Here is a 16,205-nt window from a genome sequence, read left to right as displayed (position 1 = left end):
TCTGCCAGTAATTCAGCCTGTTGTAACTTATTCATGAATTCTTTTATGGGAACAATCAGAGATAATTTCTTACTCAGGTTTATAAATACCTTGTTTAAAACAATTTGAGTATGATTCAATAGTCTAGGGAGAACTAGTTGTCCCTTCAGAATTTCCCTCAAAGTTAATTGTTGACTCACTTCGAGACTTTTTCTCCTCATGGCCTGTTCTTATGGGAATCAGGGTACAAAGTCAGACCATGATCAATATTAGCCAGGAAATTATTAGGAGCAATCCCCAGGAAAATGACCGCCCCCCCCCCTCCTTTGTATGCCACGCTCTCTTCCAGGAAGATGGATTCCTTGAATTCCCTCTTTCCACGTTCGGACCTTGTCAGACAACATGGTTGAAAGAGGACGTGGCAAGAATCTGTTCACATTTGTTGTTGTTGTTGTTGTTGTTGTTGTTCTAATTTCTGATGTCATGACCGTGTAGATGTAGGTGGTGGTGGCGGCGGCGGCGGCGGTGGCAATGTCTGTGAGGGGCAGGGCAGAGGCAGGGAGAGGAGGCAAGAGGCCATGTGGCAGCTCGGACTCAGGCACAAGAGCCGCTTCTGATGGAAAGTGGTCGGATTCTGGGTGGGCCCCAGGGTCCGGGCGGGGTGTGGGGAGGAGGTGAAACAAGGCTGCCAGCTGCCTGCCAGAGAAAGCCCACAGAGGAGCAGGTTTGCGGGGGTGGGGGAGGGGGTCTAACGACGTGGGGGAGTCGTCAGCACCCAGATGGATCTGGGGTCAGAGACCCTGTGCAGCAAGTTCAGAGAGGAGAGGGGGCAGGAGCCCCACCGAGGAATCTGGAAGGAGGCCAGGGAGAAGGGAGAGAACCGGCGGGGGCTCGGTGAGGCGTCTAAACCACGTGCTGAGTCTCCCCGGGAATCACAAGGTCATGGGGACCCTCTCGGGATGGCCGGAGGCTCCTGCTGCTCCCACGTGCGCACCCAGGTCAAGCCGCACGAGAGACCGGGAGGACCTGAATGAGCAGCTAAGTGTAAATATTTATGTGGGACCTGCTGAATTTCATGAATGATTGACTTAAACCGATGTTAAAAACAGGTCCCATTCACAAGTCTCTGCTGCCCAGCAGAGTATTGTGTCCACACGCGATCATGAGTCCTCACACAGGGACGTGGTGTCACGCTTGCGACGCAGCTAAGGAAGCTGAGCTGAGAGAGGTCGGCCGCGTGGCTAAGGTCGCACCGCTGGGTGGGGGCAGAGCCAGGGACGGAAGCCGGGTGGCGGCGGGTGCCGCCATACCCTTCCTGCTTTGCCCAGACTGATGAGCGAGGAGGAGGAGGAGGAAGGGCTGCGTCTGAGACCGTCCCACGCCACTTTCTCAGAAACAGGTTGAAATTTTGAATGGACTTCCAGATGCTGACTTGTCCGAGGCCCAGGGCTGACCGTGAACCAGCCATGCAGGGTGTGTGCAGTGGAGGCCGTGGCCCCAGGGGGACTTCAAGGAGACACTACAGGGGACCAGCCAACCCTGAGATCGGCAGTCTCTTTCACCTTTGCACACTTTTAGAAGTAGCTCTCCAAGCCCTGGCTGCCGTAGCTCAGTGGATTGAGCTCAGGCTGCAAACCAAAGTGTCACAGGTTCGATTCCCAGTCAGGGCACATGCCAGGGTTGCAGGCCATGACCCCCAGCAACCGCACATTGATGTTTCTCTCTCTCTCTCTCTCTCTTTCTCCCTCCCTTCTCTCTCTAAAAATAAATAAATAAAATCTTAAAGAAAAAAAAAAAAGAAGTAGTTCTCCATCCTAACATCTAAACATTGTAGAAAGCACTTCTGTCATTTTTCTCTTGAAAATGTTTTCAGCCACAAAAGAGGGCTGCTTGTTTTCCGGGCTTCGTTTTTACGAGTGCCGTAGTTACGCGTTGACTTTTGTAAAATGAAAGGGGAAACAGCCCCGGGGGGAGTGGCACCAACCCTCTCTGGAGGTCCCCGTGACCAGACAGACACTCACTCACCGCCCCCGCTCTCTGAATGACTGACACTCCCAGGGGGTCTCCGGGGCTGTGTGTGAGTTCACCGGTTCTTCTCACCGCGAAGGACTGGTTCCTCCGCCCGAGTCGTCAGGCCCACATCAGGCCCGACCCAGGACGGAACGGCCCAGCCCCACGGGCTTTCTGGTTGACCTTCCAGATAAGGGGCGTGGGCGTGGAGAGATCAGAACGGCGCACCTTGCAGGAGCCAGGTAAACGGGCCAGCTGGACTCCTGGTTATAGCCGCCTCAGACGCGCCCCGAGGGCCCCGGGCGGAGAACAAGTTGAGTGGCGGGGGAGGGTGGAGGCTCCCGGTTGAATCAGTGGGGAAACTACACCCCCAGGTTCTGCAAATGCACAGGAAACCTGGGAGGTAAGCAGCCAGAGAACAGCCTGCTTAGCAGGTCCCTGACCTGCCTCTGCCTGCCTCCCTGTGCTTCCCCGACGGCCCCTGCCTCCCCGTGTCAGACTCTGGGCGCAGCATCGGTAGGGCCACCCACCTTGTGACCCAGGACCTTCATGACCCGCTTACGTCACCCAGGGGGTGGGCAGCACAGCCAGAATTGGAATCCAGGTCGGGGATGCCAAAGGCTTGTCACGGGAATGAGCGGGGAGGAGGGAACGGCAGGCTGGGGCCCGACTCCAGGAAAGCCCCTGGGGGCAATAAGCAGGGTGGGTCATGTGGCTTTGCCCTAGGAACTCACTCTAGCTGCCACTGGATGGAACCACCAGGGCCAGGGGCGATGAGCGGGGACTGCTGTCTGTCAGGAGGCGGTGGCGGGCAGTCTCCAGGGGACAGGTGATGTCGTCGTTGGCCCAGATGCAATGGAGAGCAGACTCAAGGGGGGTTTCGGTGGCATGGCCAGGCACTAGGAGGGGGTCCAGAGGAAGGGAGGGGTCTTGGATGTCTGGGCTGAGAGACCGGGTGGTGGGGGGAAGCTGGTACGCAATGTCGGAAGTTCCATTTGGGTGGGACCCGCTGTGTTTGCGACGCTTCTCAGCCAGGCGAGGGCGAGGACTGGATGGGCAGTGCAGGGGCCTGGGTCTCAGGGGAGGGTCTGAGCAGGGGTGACAGATCTGGGAGTCCGCAGCGCGGCGTCGGTGTCAAGGCCACGAGTCTGGGCGAGGTCCCTCGTGGGAGGAGAGTGGTAGCCCAGAGAGGAGGGCGGTGGGCCGAGTCCCGGACGCGCCACCTTGGAGGTTCCAGGGAGCGGCACGGTGGGCTAAGGAGTGGTCAGGGAGGCGGAGGGGAAAGCAGGCCAGTCTGCTGGCTGCAAAGGGTATTTCTAGAAGGACCCAGAAGGAAGGGGAGTGGTCACCTCACTGAAGCTGCCGGGAGGTCAGCGGGCACTGACGCCCGGCTTTGGATCACTGACGCCCTAGAGAGAGCGGCCTGAGCGGTGTGGGGGGCCGACCCCTGGGCAGGAGCCGAGGGGAGAGTGGGAGGTGGGGCGTGCCGACAGCCGGTTCCCTCGGGGAGGGTGTCCTGCAGCCGAGAGCATGGGGAAGGGTGCTCACAGGAGGCCACGGGGTCACCCTGAGTGCTGTTGTTATTAAATTAAGGTAAAATTCACCAACCAGCAGATCAGCCGTTTTACGGGGAACCACTCAGTGGCCTGCAGCACATTCCCAGGGCTGCGCAGCCGCCGCCTCTGTCTAGTTCCGGAACGCTGTCATCCCCCCCAAAGCAACCCCCTCACCTGTTAAGTAGCTGCTCCCACATGCACCCTCCCGCCAGCCCCTGGCAGCCACTCGCCTGCTTCCTGCCTCTGTAGTTTGGCCTACTCGGAACATTTCATTTAAATGGAATTATATAAAGCGCTTGACCTTTGTTTGGTGTCTGGCTTTTTTTCACTTAGCACGATGCCGTCAAGGTCCCCCCATGTTGTAACATGCGTCAGAACGTCATTTCTTCGTGTGGCTGAATAATGTTCCGTTGCGTGGACAAGCCACAGGCGTTTAACCTTTCCCTCGCTCAGGGGCACCTGGAGCGTTCCCACCGTTTGGCTCTTGCGAAGAGCACCTCCATGAGCTTTTGAGCACAAGTTGTTGTTTGTTTTTTTTAAGATTTTATTTATTTATTTTTAGAGAGGGAAGGGAGGGAGAGAGAGAGAGAGAGAAACATCAATGTGCGGTTGCTGGGGGCCATGGCCTGCAACCCAGGCATGTACCCTGACTGGGAATTGAACCTGCGACACTCTGGTTCGCAGCCCGCGCTCAGTCCACTGAGCTACGCCAGCCAGGGTTCGAGCACAAGTTTTTGATTTCAGGTCTCCTGGGTACCCCCCTCGGATTGGAACTGCTGGGTCACATGGCAATTCTGGAGAGACCACCGAACTCTTTTCCATAGCGGCTAAACCGGTTTGCATGCCCGCTAACAGCGTACGAGGGCTCTAGTTTCTCCACATCCTTGCTTTAGTAGTGTTTTTTGTTTTTTTTTTTTAATTGGTGCTATTCAGACATCTGTGTATGTAGCCCGGAGAGAAGAGGGAGAAACTGACGGTGCTGAAGAGCCATGGGCCAGTGGCCAGGAGAGACCCTTGGGAAGGCGGGAGGGATGAGACCACCAGGCCCACAGTGGGGAGGCCCTCCACAGCGGGAAGTCGGGGTGCTGGGCAGCCCAAGCCGGAAGGGAAGGTGCCTTTGGCGCCGAGGCCCTGAGGCTCAGTCTGCCCGGCGTGTCCCCCGGTGACGGGCACTCCCACAGAGCAGCAGTGGATGGGGGGTTGGGACAGGCCTTGTGGGGGTCTCCCTTTAAACCCGAATTCTCATTCACAAGCTGTGGTGCTCTGGGCAAGTGGGGTGACTCCTAGAACCCCGGTCTGCTCAGCCATAGAATGGAGAGAACAAAGCTCCAACAGCTGACTTATGGGAGTAAGTCAGTGCCCAGCACATAGTAGGTGCTCATTGAACACAGTTCCCTTAGAGTGGCTCATCCTTCTCACTAGCTTCGGAATTGCCCGACTGAAGCAACAAGTTTACCCTTCTCAGTATCTAGCACGGTGCTGGCCACCTGCTAGGTGCTCCAAAAATACTTGAAAAAGAATGAAGATACAGGAATAAAAATAATGATCCAAAAAGAGATTTCCTAGTAATAACAGTAATGGTGAATACTTACTATTGTTTGCTACGCGGCAGGCAATTTCAAGGGCAGCGTCTCGTTTGACCTGCGCAACCTGGCCTGGGACGCTTACGCCCTTACCTCGCCCTGCAGAGTGGACCCGTCTGGCGTGACGTGGCTGGGGAGGGAGGTCTGACGTCGAATCCCAGACTCTGCACCATCATCTTGTGCTGTCTGTCCACATGCTGCTAAGCCAATGGTTGGATAAACCTGGTATCACAGAGTGATTCATTGCACCTAGAAATGTAACTAAGTTCAAGTGTGTACTATGCACCGCACAATGGCCAGTACGCCAGGGGACAAGGTGTTGGGACAAGGAAAGCTCTTTATTCGGAATGCCAGCAAGCCGAGAAGACAGTGGATTAGCCTCCTACAGAGCCGCCTTAGGAAAGCACAGCCTTGGCCAGGGTGGCTCAGTGGGTGGAGCACCATCCTGCAGAGAGGAAGGTCACTGGTTCGATGCTCAGTCAGGGCATGCGCCTGGGTTGTGGGCATGGTCCCGGAGAGGCAGCTGGTTGATGGTCCTCTCACACAGCAGTGCTTCTCTCCCGCTCTTTCTCCGTCCCCTTTTTTTCTCCCTCCCTTCCCCGGGAAGAAAGGAAGAGAGGAAAGACAGAGAAAGGAAAGGAAAGAAAAGAAAGAAAGAGAGAGGAAAGGAGAGAGAGAGAGAGAGAGAGAGAGAGAAAGAGAGAGAGAGAGAGAGAGAGAGAAAGAAAGAAAGAAAGAAAGAAAGAAAGAAAGAAAGAAAGAAAGAAAGAAAGAAAGAAAGAAAGAAAGAAAGAGAGAAAGAAGTACCCTGGCCAGGGGGCTCAGCTGGTTGGAGCATCATCCCATCATCCTGCACACCAAAAGGTTGTGGGTTCAATCCCTGGTTGGGGCTCGTATGGGAGGCAGCCAATTGATGTTTCTCTCTCACACCAGTGTTCCTTTCTCTCTCTCCCCCCACTTCCTTACTCTCTCTCTAAATCAATAAACCTATTTCTAAAAATTCCAAAAAGAAAGTACAGAATTCAGGTGTTCTCAATGCGAGGGAAGGGGGGCAAAGGGGGGGGCCGAGGTCAGGAAGTGACTGGCAACGAGAGACCTCCAGGAGCCAGCGAAGGTCGAGGAGGCGACCTTTGTTCTCAGCCAGCGGACTCCAGTGGCTGCGGTTTTGGTCATGGTGTCCCTACCCATCTTCCACAAACACTAGGTGTTTGGGTGCGTGCCTCCTCTTCTCCTCAGGGGAGGCAGGTTGGAGTAAGGAGCTGGGGTTTTTTGTTTTGTTTTATTTTGTTTTGTTTCGTTTTGTGTTTGTAAAACTTAAGCAGCAAGCAGAATTTCTCTTTCTAATGCTTATGGTGTCTACGTTCAGGGCTAGGCAGATATGCAGAAGCTAGGAGATGAGGTGGGTTTAAGATGCAGTCCAAGAGGCCAGGCCGTCCACAACTCTCTGATAAGACTTGGAGAGCTGGGGACAGGGGGCGGGGCACCAGCTGGGCGATTGCAGGCATTGTGAAAAGCCTGGACAGCAACGCCACTGCTCAGAGGTGACCTCCAACTTGGTGTTTGCATTTCCCAAACACAACCAAACTCCCCCCGGCACAGAAATGTCATCCTTCTACTGTGCCACTTGTCCAACGTCAGAGGGCGGTTGATAAAGACATCTCGGGGAGACCCGTACCTGGCACCCGCTGGTCCGACACCGAGGTTCAGGGGAAATGGGGTTAGCGCTGGGAAGGTTGCTCTCAGTCGACGCTCAGGGCGCCCGATGGACTTGCCCGTGTTCCCGAACACGGCCCGTCTTCCAGGGCCTGAGGATGTGCAGGAGCCAGGCGCAGCATCCTCCTCCCAGAGCGGGGGACTCCCTGCCACCCGCCTTCCTCAGCTCCGCCCCAGAGCCTTCCTTCACTGCCCACGCCTTCCCCTCTCTCCTGGTGCCCTTGGCTGAACTTGGACTTGCCCCGGCCGCACAGGCACACTCGGGTCCCTTACATCTCTGCCACTCCAGCCCCCTGTTTCTCCCGGGGTCCTGAAGGGACAGTAGGATAAGCCCATGTGCACCACTTTCGACCGGAGTGATGAAACACAACTTGGTGTGCTTCTCCACGGGCTGATTTTACTCCCGCATCGACGGAGTAGCAAGAATCAGCCCCTCATCCCGGTCCTGTGGGCCGAGGGCTCAATCAGCCTGCGTGCATCTGTGTCCTGCTTCATGAGCTTGCATGTCGTTTCGCCGGACCCTCACCACGGCCCGGGCAGGTTGGCCCCAGGCGGGCACAACCTCACGTTAGCGAGAAGGGGTCCGATACCCAGGAAGGTCAACTTCTCGGTCAGCAGGGGCTTTGCTGGGATGCCTCTGCCTTCGACTCCTGGTCCAGAATTTGCTGACCCGAACCTGGGCATGTTTGTTAATCATTTATTGCTTGTCAAGATAGGCATCGTAGAATGTTTATAGGAACAGCTGTCCCGGAGGCCACGTAAGCACTAAGGGTGTTTTATAATTTCCCAGGTTTATATCTGATTTTGTTGGAAGCTGATCTCCCTGCAAAGCACGTTTTGTCTCTTCCTTTGTTGGGGACAGGCGAAGGAAGCTCCCAGAAACAGGTAAGCCACGCTCACAGACTCGGGTCGCCTGCGGGGATGGTGTCGAAAACTGCTGGCAACTCCTCCAGAACAGCAGGAACCAGGGATTTGAGAACTGAGGGAATTTAAAATCAACCTGGTGAAGAGGGAGTGGGAAAACGCACAGAAAGTGCGTCGTGTGGTGTCTCACAGACGTTAGCTTGAGGACGACATTGATCGTGAGCGATGACAGCTGTTCTCCCACAGGCTGGCGGCCAGGCCGGGTAACCTTGTTCCTCTCTGTCTCCCTCCTTTCCGTCTCGTTTTCTTTCTTTCTTTCTCTCTTTCTCCCTCCCTCCTTTCTTTTTCTTTCTTTCTTTCTTTCTTTCTTTCTTTCTTTCTTTCTTTCTTTCTTTCTTTCTTTCTCCCCCCTCCTTCCTTCCTTCCTTCCTTCCTTCCTTCCTTCCTTTCTTTCCCTCCCTCCCTCCCTCCCTCCCTCCCTCCCTCCCTTCTTTCTTTCTTTCTTTCTTTCTTCTTTTCTTTCTCTCTCTTCCTTCCTTCTCCCTCTCTCTCTCTCTTTCTCTCTCTTGCTCTCCCTCTCTCTCCCTTCCTTCCCTTCCTCCTTCCTTCCTTCCTTCCCTCCTTCCTTCCCTCCTTCTCTCTCTCCGCCTCTCTCTCTCTGTCTCTCCTGCTCTGTTCTTCACATTCCTTTCCAATATCTTGATTTAGGCTTATCTGTAGCTCCAGGTCAAAGTCAGCAGAGACTTCATCCTAAAAATTATTAAGAATAACGTCACATTCAAGCACTCCTCAGGCAGGGAACTCGGGGACCAGGGAGTTGGTGGCGTTTCCCGCTCCGAGCTGGCAGCCGGTGGCTGTGGAACCACGGGGCTTCGCCCGGGGCAGAGCTCCAGGCCGGCGGGGAGGCGGCCTCCCCTGGCGCACGGGCGTTGGCAGAATGAGGCCCTTCCCTTGCTGCCCGCCGCCCTCTGTGCCGTGCCGCGCTGGTGTGAGCAGAGCCCATGCTTCGCCTTCGTCCTTCCACCCGGCACGGGCTCGTGAGCCAGGGTCTGGCTTCAAGTCGTCGGGCCCGAGCTCTGGGGCCAGTTGGGCGGGTAAAGCCACTTGGGACTTGCTCCATTCTAACCCGGCGGCTGTGGTGTCGGACACAGGGTGCCCGTGAGGGGTGTATGATCGGGAGAAGCGGCAAGAGAAGAAGCAGAGGTTGTTCCCTTAGTATTTAACCCCAGCGACGGCCTAGGCGGCGGCCAATCAAAGTGTCGGGAGCAGAAGCCCAGATTGAGTAGGTGGGCACCCAGGGGCTCGGGACGTGGGCAGTCCCCAGTGAGCACCGCAGCGTTTTTGCCTGTTAGGCCTGGCCTGGCCACACCGGCAGCGTGCGCACGGTGTTAGGTTTGAAGAGCAGCAGTGTTCGTAGTGTTGCTGTGGACCAAAAAGACGGGAAGCCAGCATTTTTAGAGCCTTGTTTATGGAGCCTGTATTTAAGGTTATGTTATATGTTATGTTATGTGATGTTACGTTACGTTGTGTTATTTATTATTCTATTCGAACCTTAGAGAATAATTCTGAGGCAGTGTGGGGTTCTCTAGTCAATCACAAAATGGTTTCCCCCGCTTTCTTCTTAACCGGCCCTAAGACAGCGTCCGCTGCATGCGGCCCTTGCAAACAAGAAGCGCCCAATCTGTGCTTCGCAGAGGCCCCCGGCTGGGAGTCTGCTGATGATGACAATAGTGTGTGATCGCTTAGCGTTAATATATTTAATCCTCACATTTAATAGCCCTATGAGGCAGACCCTGGTCGTATTCCCCACTTGACCTAAAGAAGCGGAGGTCCAGAGAGGTGAAGGAACTTTCCCCAAGTCACACAGCGAGTGAGCAGTGGAGCTGGGACTTGAACCCCTGGCTCCATGCTGCCTGGGGTGCCAGCTCTCTGCCCCCGGCTTTGCGCCACATGGGCAGGCAGCTTCCCACGTGTGACCCGACCTCTCAGGGATGACGAGGCCGTCCGCAGCTCTGAGCTGGTCTCTGCAGGGTGAGGTGCACAGGCTCAGACCTTGGCCGCACGCAGCTCCCCTGGGCAGTGGGTCCTTGTTGACTCAGCCACCCGCGCCCTCTCCTTGTTGGCCTGGGAACAGGAGCTCCGAGGTGACCGTGACCCCAGAGGAAGCACCACCCACCACCCACACGTCCTCCTGGTGCCCGGCCCGTTCCCTTGTGGGAACATGTTTTCTGGGCAGAAAGCACCAGCCTGGCCCCGTCCTGGCCAAGGGCACACCCCTCATCAGAGGGTCAGTTCTAGGAGTTCTTTATACATTGCGGGTATTTTTGTCTTGCCGTTTCTAACACCTCGAGCTCCCTGTTTTCTCCGACTCAGTCTCCTCTGCCAATTCCCCCGCCCCCCGCACCTGCTCTTCCCGGGTGGGAGTCCTGTAGGACCCCTCTCTCCCCACACTCTCCCAGGGGGCCTGACCCGGCCCCCACCCCGCTCTGGCCCAGGCCCAGCCCCAGCACCGCTCTCGCTTCCGGCTGCCCCCGTGACATTTGCACGTAGACGCCACACAAACACGTCGAGCTCACTTTTTAGACAGAACCCTTCCTTTTCTGCCATCGCCACACCCGTTACTTTCTGGGTGTCTCTACCTAGCACCTGAGTGACAGGTACCAGTAATCGGACCCCGAGGGTCCTCCCACAGGGCCTGCTAGCTCAGTTACCCTCGCCTAACACGGGGGGGATGATGACTATCTTCCACTGGATGACAAGGAACCGGAGCTCAGATCCCTGCAGGGCCACCGGCAGGTGTAACTCCAGGGGGCTGTTTACAGTGTCATCTGGGTGAATGGTCCTCCCTGGAGTTATGCAGTGGCAGCCACTCAGAGAAGGTCAAATGGGAAGGCAGCCCCTGGATGGGGCAGGGGGTGGCCGCAGACACCCTCACGCTGGCTTCCTCTGTCCCATCCCGTCCCATCTGAGCCCAGTCTGGTGCCCTCTGCCCCTCCCTCCCTCCCTCCCACCCCAGCCCACCCACCCTGTTTCTTGGGCTCCTCCGGGGCCAGGCCCATCCCAGACTCTGTGCACACAGGGATGAGTCGGCTGCGGCCCCGGGGTGAGGGCTGTGTCCGTCAGGCGTCTCCAGAAGGACAGAGCCAGAGGGACCTGTGTCTGTACGTGAGATGCGGTGATACGTATGGAGAGAGAGCGACATGGAGATGGAGATACACAGGCTTGGAGGCAGAGGCAGAGAGAGAGGAAGAGAGAGAGGAGGAGGCAGAAAGAGAGAGACACATACTCCAAGGAGCTGGCCCTGTTCTTGTCCAGTGAGAAGGGTTATACGAGTTCCCCCACGACCTGAAATGCTCTTGGACGGAAGGTTCTGAGTGCTGCAAGCATTTTCACCCAAGGGAGGTGCCACGATTTATTTAACCTTTCCTCTTAGATATTTTTTCCTGTCGTGAATGCCATTTCTTCTAACATGAAAAAAAACGCTGCAATGGTCATTTCTGGCTGCAGTCTTCTTGGCGCACATTTTTTTACTGTTTTAGGATAAATGTCTATAAATGGAGGAGTTGGCCAAAGGGCCTACGCAGTTTTACGGCTCTGGAAACATGTTTCCACGCTCCGGGGGAACCACACGGTCCTTCACTTCCGTTGTGCCGGGGACTCGGGGGACCCTTCCGGGCACCGCTTCCGCTCTGACAGGGGGGCTGGCACTTTGTCTCTTCATGGTCACAGCTTGTATGTTCCCACCTTGGGGACAGAAGGTCTAGTGCTTACTTACAAGGTGCACCCTGCTGTGAGGACAACCGCCTGTAGGAGACTGCTCTGGAGGGGCCTGGACTAAAGAGCATGCGGCCAGTGTGGGAGACACGGAGTCTGCCCAGCCACCACACAACGCAGGCCTGAAGCCCAGGTCTGCAGCCGAGCCGGGGTCCCCCATCGTGGGGTGGTCGCCAGGACCCCTCGCTGGTTCAGGGCCGCGTCCCCTGCGCCCCCTGTCTCCGACACCATCTAACGGCATCTTCCTCTCTCCTCTTCCTCAGGAACGAGAAAGCCCAGTCCCAAGCCTGGGCAGGAAGCCATGAAGCTGAGCGAAAGGAACCTGGCGGATGACAAAGACGGTGACTTGGAGAAAAAGAAATCGGTCAGTCCTGGCCTCCTCACCTCTTCCGTGGGAGTTTTCTGGTGACGCAGGGTGGGGGGGCGGGGGGGGCTGTCCCTCCTTGCCCCCGCCCTCCTCCCCGGGGGAGCGCAGGATAAGGCGAGGTCAGGCCAGGAGAGCAGAGGCTGGAAGCGGGGCTCTGTGGGAAGGAGCTGTAAAGTGTGTGCCACGAGGCCCGGGTCGCTGGTGGCTGGTGCCCCCGCTCATAAGAGCAGTCTGCCGGGGACCTCCCAGGTTTGGAGGGGAGCAGGTGTCTCCCTTCCGGAGGTCCTTTCTCTAAAGGGCACGTGGGTGCTGAAAGTGAGGACGGCGTCATCCTTGAGGAGACACTGAAACCCATCCCCCACCCCACTGTAAGGCCCCGTTCACCTGCCTTCTCCCCCAGGAAGTCCTGGGCACTTAGAAAGCCTCTCTCCCTCCTTGAGACTCCTTGAGACTCCTTGGGCCCAACTCTCTTCAAACCAGACGCAAACACCAGCAGCCGGCTGGCACCCCCTCTGTCCCGGACCTTTGCACAGGGTCCGCATTCGGCTCTCTCGGCCACACCCCGGGGAGGCATCACGATGCCGGCTTACGGGAGGGAGACCAAGGCTCAGAGAGGGCTGGAGCCGCTTGCCCAAGGCTATGTGGCAAGTTCAAGGTGGAGCCGGTCTCACACCTCGGCCCGTTTGTGCCTGGTCTCCTGCGATGTGTGTGGAAGCAACCAGGACTCAGAGGAGAATGTGTCCATGTTGGTAATGAACCTTGAGTTAGCAGGACAAAGATCAGCACGAGCCTACGTGCCAGACTGCCCGGGAAGTGGGACCTCAGCAGGCTGGGCCCCGTTGTCCCCGCCTCGGAGGTGCGAAAGGGAGGTCCGGGGAGGCCAGGCCACCTGCTGCAGGTCCTCCTGAGACACGGCGGAGTCCTGTTCAGTAGACACTCCCTCCAAGTGGGCACCGTATGCCTCTCCCGGTGCTCACACAGGGCTGAGTTGAGGCCCCGCTGTGCAGGCACCTGGGGTGATGCATGCTACACCTCACCCCTGGGGCCCCACCCGCACCCCATGACTTCACTGCCCTCGTACCCCGGGCCTCAGCTCAGTGCCCTTCCACCCCATGCCCTTCTTGGCCTGCATGCTCCCCAGGCTGAGTCACAGGAGCCACCTCCTCTGGGAAGTCTTCTGTGACCCAGGCCCAGGTTGGCTCAGCACCTCCTCTGTCTCCCGGGGACTCCTCTCCTCAGCCATCGAATGCCATGTTGTAACCGCGAGGGTCCCGCTCTGGGCCACAGCGGCACCCGGCAATGGGGTGCAATGGGCAGCTGGCTAAACATCAGTTCCATAAAGAGCCGGCTCCCCGAGTGTCCCCGCAGGACTGACGTGCAGAATGGTCGCCGCACTGAGTGTTCCGTGCGCTCACCCAGTCACTCGCCTGCTGATGGGGGCTCGCCCTGGTTCTGGAAGTCCGGGTCCCCCTGAGCAGCAGTTCTTTCCCCACCGTTGTGCATCGTGGGGCCGGATGTGCTCACTCACGTGTGACACCACACCCGCCCGGCGTGTCTGCAGTGCTCGGGGTCTCATTCCAATGTGTGCTTTCTGCAAAACCCAGTTTGTGGGTTTCTTGTCTTTTTTTGTGGGTGCAAGGCCACACGGGCCTCCTAGTGCTTCTGCGTCCCCCACACACACCTGCCGGTCTCCTCTCTGCCTCTGGGAGCAGACGACCAAGGCCACCGGTCCTGGACACGAGGTGTTTCTCTGACACTGGGGCAAACGGGCCACGAGGCGAGTTAATTCTCACCCCATCCTCCCATGCACAAGGGGTCTGACTGCCTCAATGCTTCCCTGGGGCCAGTCGGGGCGGGCACGTGGGGAGCCTTTTCTCAGCCACTGCGGAAGGGGCGGGACGGGGCGATGACCCAATGGCAGATTCCTTTCCTTCCAAACCCACAGCCTCCCCATGTGTTCCAGAACTGCAGGGCAGCCCGCGTCCGTCTCCAGCACCTGCGTCGTGGTTTCTAATCGAACCTCAGACTAACTAACTGTGCAGGAACCGTGATTGGTGTGGCTCAGTTGGTTGGGTGCCGTCCCGCAAAGTGAAAGGTCACTGGTTCAATTCCCGGTCAGGGCACATGCCTGGGTTGCAGGTTCAGTCCCTGCATGGGAGCCAATTGATGTTTCTCACATTGATGTTTCTCTCCCCTGCTTCCCCTCTCTCTAAAAATAAATACATAATTTTTTAAAAGATTTTATGTATTTATTTTTAGAGAGGGAAGGGAGGGAGAAAGAGAGAGAGAGAGAAACATCAATGTGCGGTTGCTGGGGGCCATGGCCTGCAACCCAGGCATGTGCCCTGACTGGGAATCAAACCTGCGACACTTGGGTTAGCAGCCCGCACTCAATCCACTGAGCTACGCCAGCCAGAGTAAAAATAAAGAAATATTTTTTTAAAAAAAAGAATAACTGTGCTGGACAATCAGGGGGGCTCAGTTCCCCTTTTGCATTTGCTCACATGGTAGCTCAGAGAAGCAAAGCAATTTGCCTAAGGACACAGTAAAAACACGGGTGATTGGCAGTGTATTTCATGTATGCTAATGAAGAGCATCAGAAGAGAAAAAAAGGGGTGGAGTCAGGGTTGGAATTCCATCAGGCTTCTTTGCTAAGTCAGTGACCTTTTCATCTGTTCCAGCCCTTAGGGAGATGCACCCTGGGTTTACGCTAGTCTCTCCCCTCCCTGCTCTGGCCTTGTTGAGAAGGAAAATAAAAAGTTTCCAAAGGCAGGATCTACACCCAGGGGTGAGTCCTGGGAAGCCAGTTTTCCCTGGTTGCTCCAGCTGCTGTTAGGACTTAGGAACAGGAGGGAAAAAAAGAAAAAGAAACGTTGTCCATTTCCTGTTCAGATAAGAGACAGTTGCCACACTTCCGGTGTGGCGCCCCACCCCCCTCCCACGGACTCTGCCTCCTCACCCGGCTGCCCGAGATGCCCTGGGAGAGCCCCTGGGCGCCGCGGGGGACGGAGCATGGACTCCCAGGAGCTCAGCTCGGCTCCCCTCACGCAGGGCCCTAGCCACCGGGGCCCCCCCAAGGGAGCCTGGCCCAGGAGCGGGAAGCCAGGTGGGAGGAGAAACCAGGTAAACAGAGACAGGGCCTCTGCCCACCGGGAGGGCTCGGAGTCCCCGTGTGGGTGGCAGTGGGTCCCTGTGACCGCCCTGCCCCGCAGGTCGCAGAGCTTGCATCCCGGTCCCCGTGACACTGGCCAGCTCTCCAGCCGCGGTTTCCTGGGGCTGACAGCACTTCCTGTCAGTGTGGCCGTGCTCATTCGTGTGACGAGACCACGCCGGGGGGTGTTCCTACTTCCTCCCCCCTCTCGGCCGCGGGCACCCTCTGTTCCTGGGGCTGCCGGGGAGGGGGGTGGGCTCGGGCGGGCCGCGCAGAACAGGAGTGACGGTGCTGGGAGCAAGGGAGGCCCCAGGGGAGAAGGCACCCGCCCAGCCCGGCTGGGGCGGCAGGGCAGGGACAGCTGAGCTGAGACCCGGGGGACAAGTCCGAAGACAACGGGGGGCGGAGAATGGTGTTCTGTCCCCAGTGGGATTCTGTTCCTCAGCGAATCCCATTGAGTTCAAACTCCCCTCGTGCGGGAAAGCACAGTTGTCCCCAGATATCCACAAGGCGACCGGTCCCAGGACTCCCCAGGACACCAGAATCCACGGGCGCGCAAGTCCTCTGTGTGAAACGCTGCAGTGTTTGCACAGCACCTTCCCACACCCTCCTGTACACTTCACACCCTCTCTGGCTTACCTACAACACCTAACACGGTACCGACAGTCGTTATACCGGGTGGATTAGGGGCTCACCATGACAAGGTAAAGAGTCTGTACACGTTCCGCACAGACACAGCCATCACGAGTACGGACTGCGTGTCTGTAACAATGTAACTTTTCAATCTGTGATTGGCTGAACCCACTCGGCGGAACCTGTGGGTACAGAGGCTGACCGTACTCATCCCCACGACCCATAACCGCCCCCCCCCACCCCGTCTCGCCCTCCATTCTATCATCAGTGCCTCCCCTGCCTCGGGCTCGGAGCCTGGAAGCAGAGAGCAGAGGCAAGGCCTCCACCCGTGAAATGTAAGACCCTCCCCACTGGCCAGCCTCTGGGGAGGCTGCTGGCTCTCCTGGGCACCCGACAGAGGGCGGGCGAACACCTTCCCTGCTTCAGCTCCTTTCTCCAGCATACTGACTGCCGTAGGGGGTGGGTTTTGTATCATGCCCATCTTACGGATGAGGCCCCGAGTCACCACACAGCTCTGGGACCGGTCTAAGACCACACAGTCCTAAGTGGCAGAGCTGGGGGTCAGACGGAGTAGA

The 16,205-nt window shown here is 57.2% G+C and overlaps 1 protein-coding gene across 2 annotated transcripts in view; it reads left to right on the top strand.

The window, feature by feature from the left end:
• Nucleotides 1–16,205, top strand: part of SLC2A9 (solute carrier family 2 member 9) — a 72,257-nt gene that overhangs the window by 10,090 nt on the left and 45,962 nt on the right. Inside the window, exons 3-4 of one of the 2 annotated variants that reach the window (XM_045834121.1) lie at nt 7,632–7,726; nt 11,743–11,843. In XM_045834121.1, coding sequence (XP_045690077.1) covers nt 11,781–11,843 — 63 coding nt within the window. In that variant the 5' untranslated portion in view covers nt 7,632–7,726; nt 11,743–11,780. Of the gene's footprint in view, nt 1–7,631; nt 7,727–11,742; nt 11,844–14,792; nt 14,970–16,205 lie in introns of those variants that run through there. The other variant, XM_045834120.1, reaches the window with a different exon arrangement.

The sequence above is a fragment of the Phyllostomus hastatus genome, unplaced genomic scaffold (genome assembly GCF_019186645.2).
Source record: "Phyllostomus hastatus isolate PE091 unplaced genomic scaffold, TTU_PhHast_1.1 phas_contig_196, whole genome shotgun sequence".
In the NCBI taxonomy this organism is placed as follows: Eukaryota; Metazoa; Chordata; class Mammalia; order Chiroptera; family Phyllostomidae; genus Phyllostomus; species Phyllostomus hastatus.
This window is presented reverse-complemented; position numbering and strand designations above follow the sequence as displayed.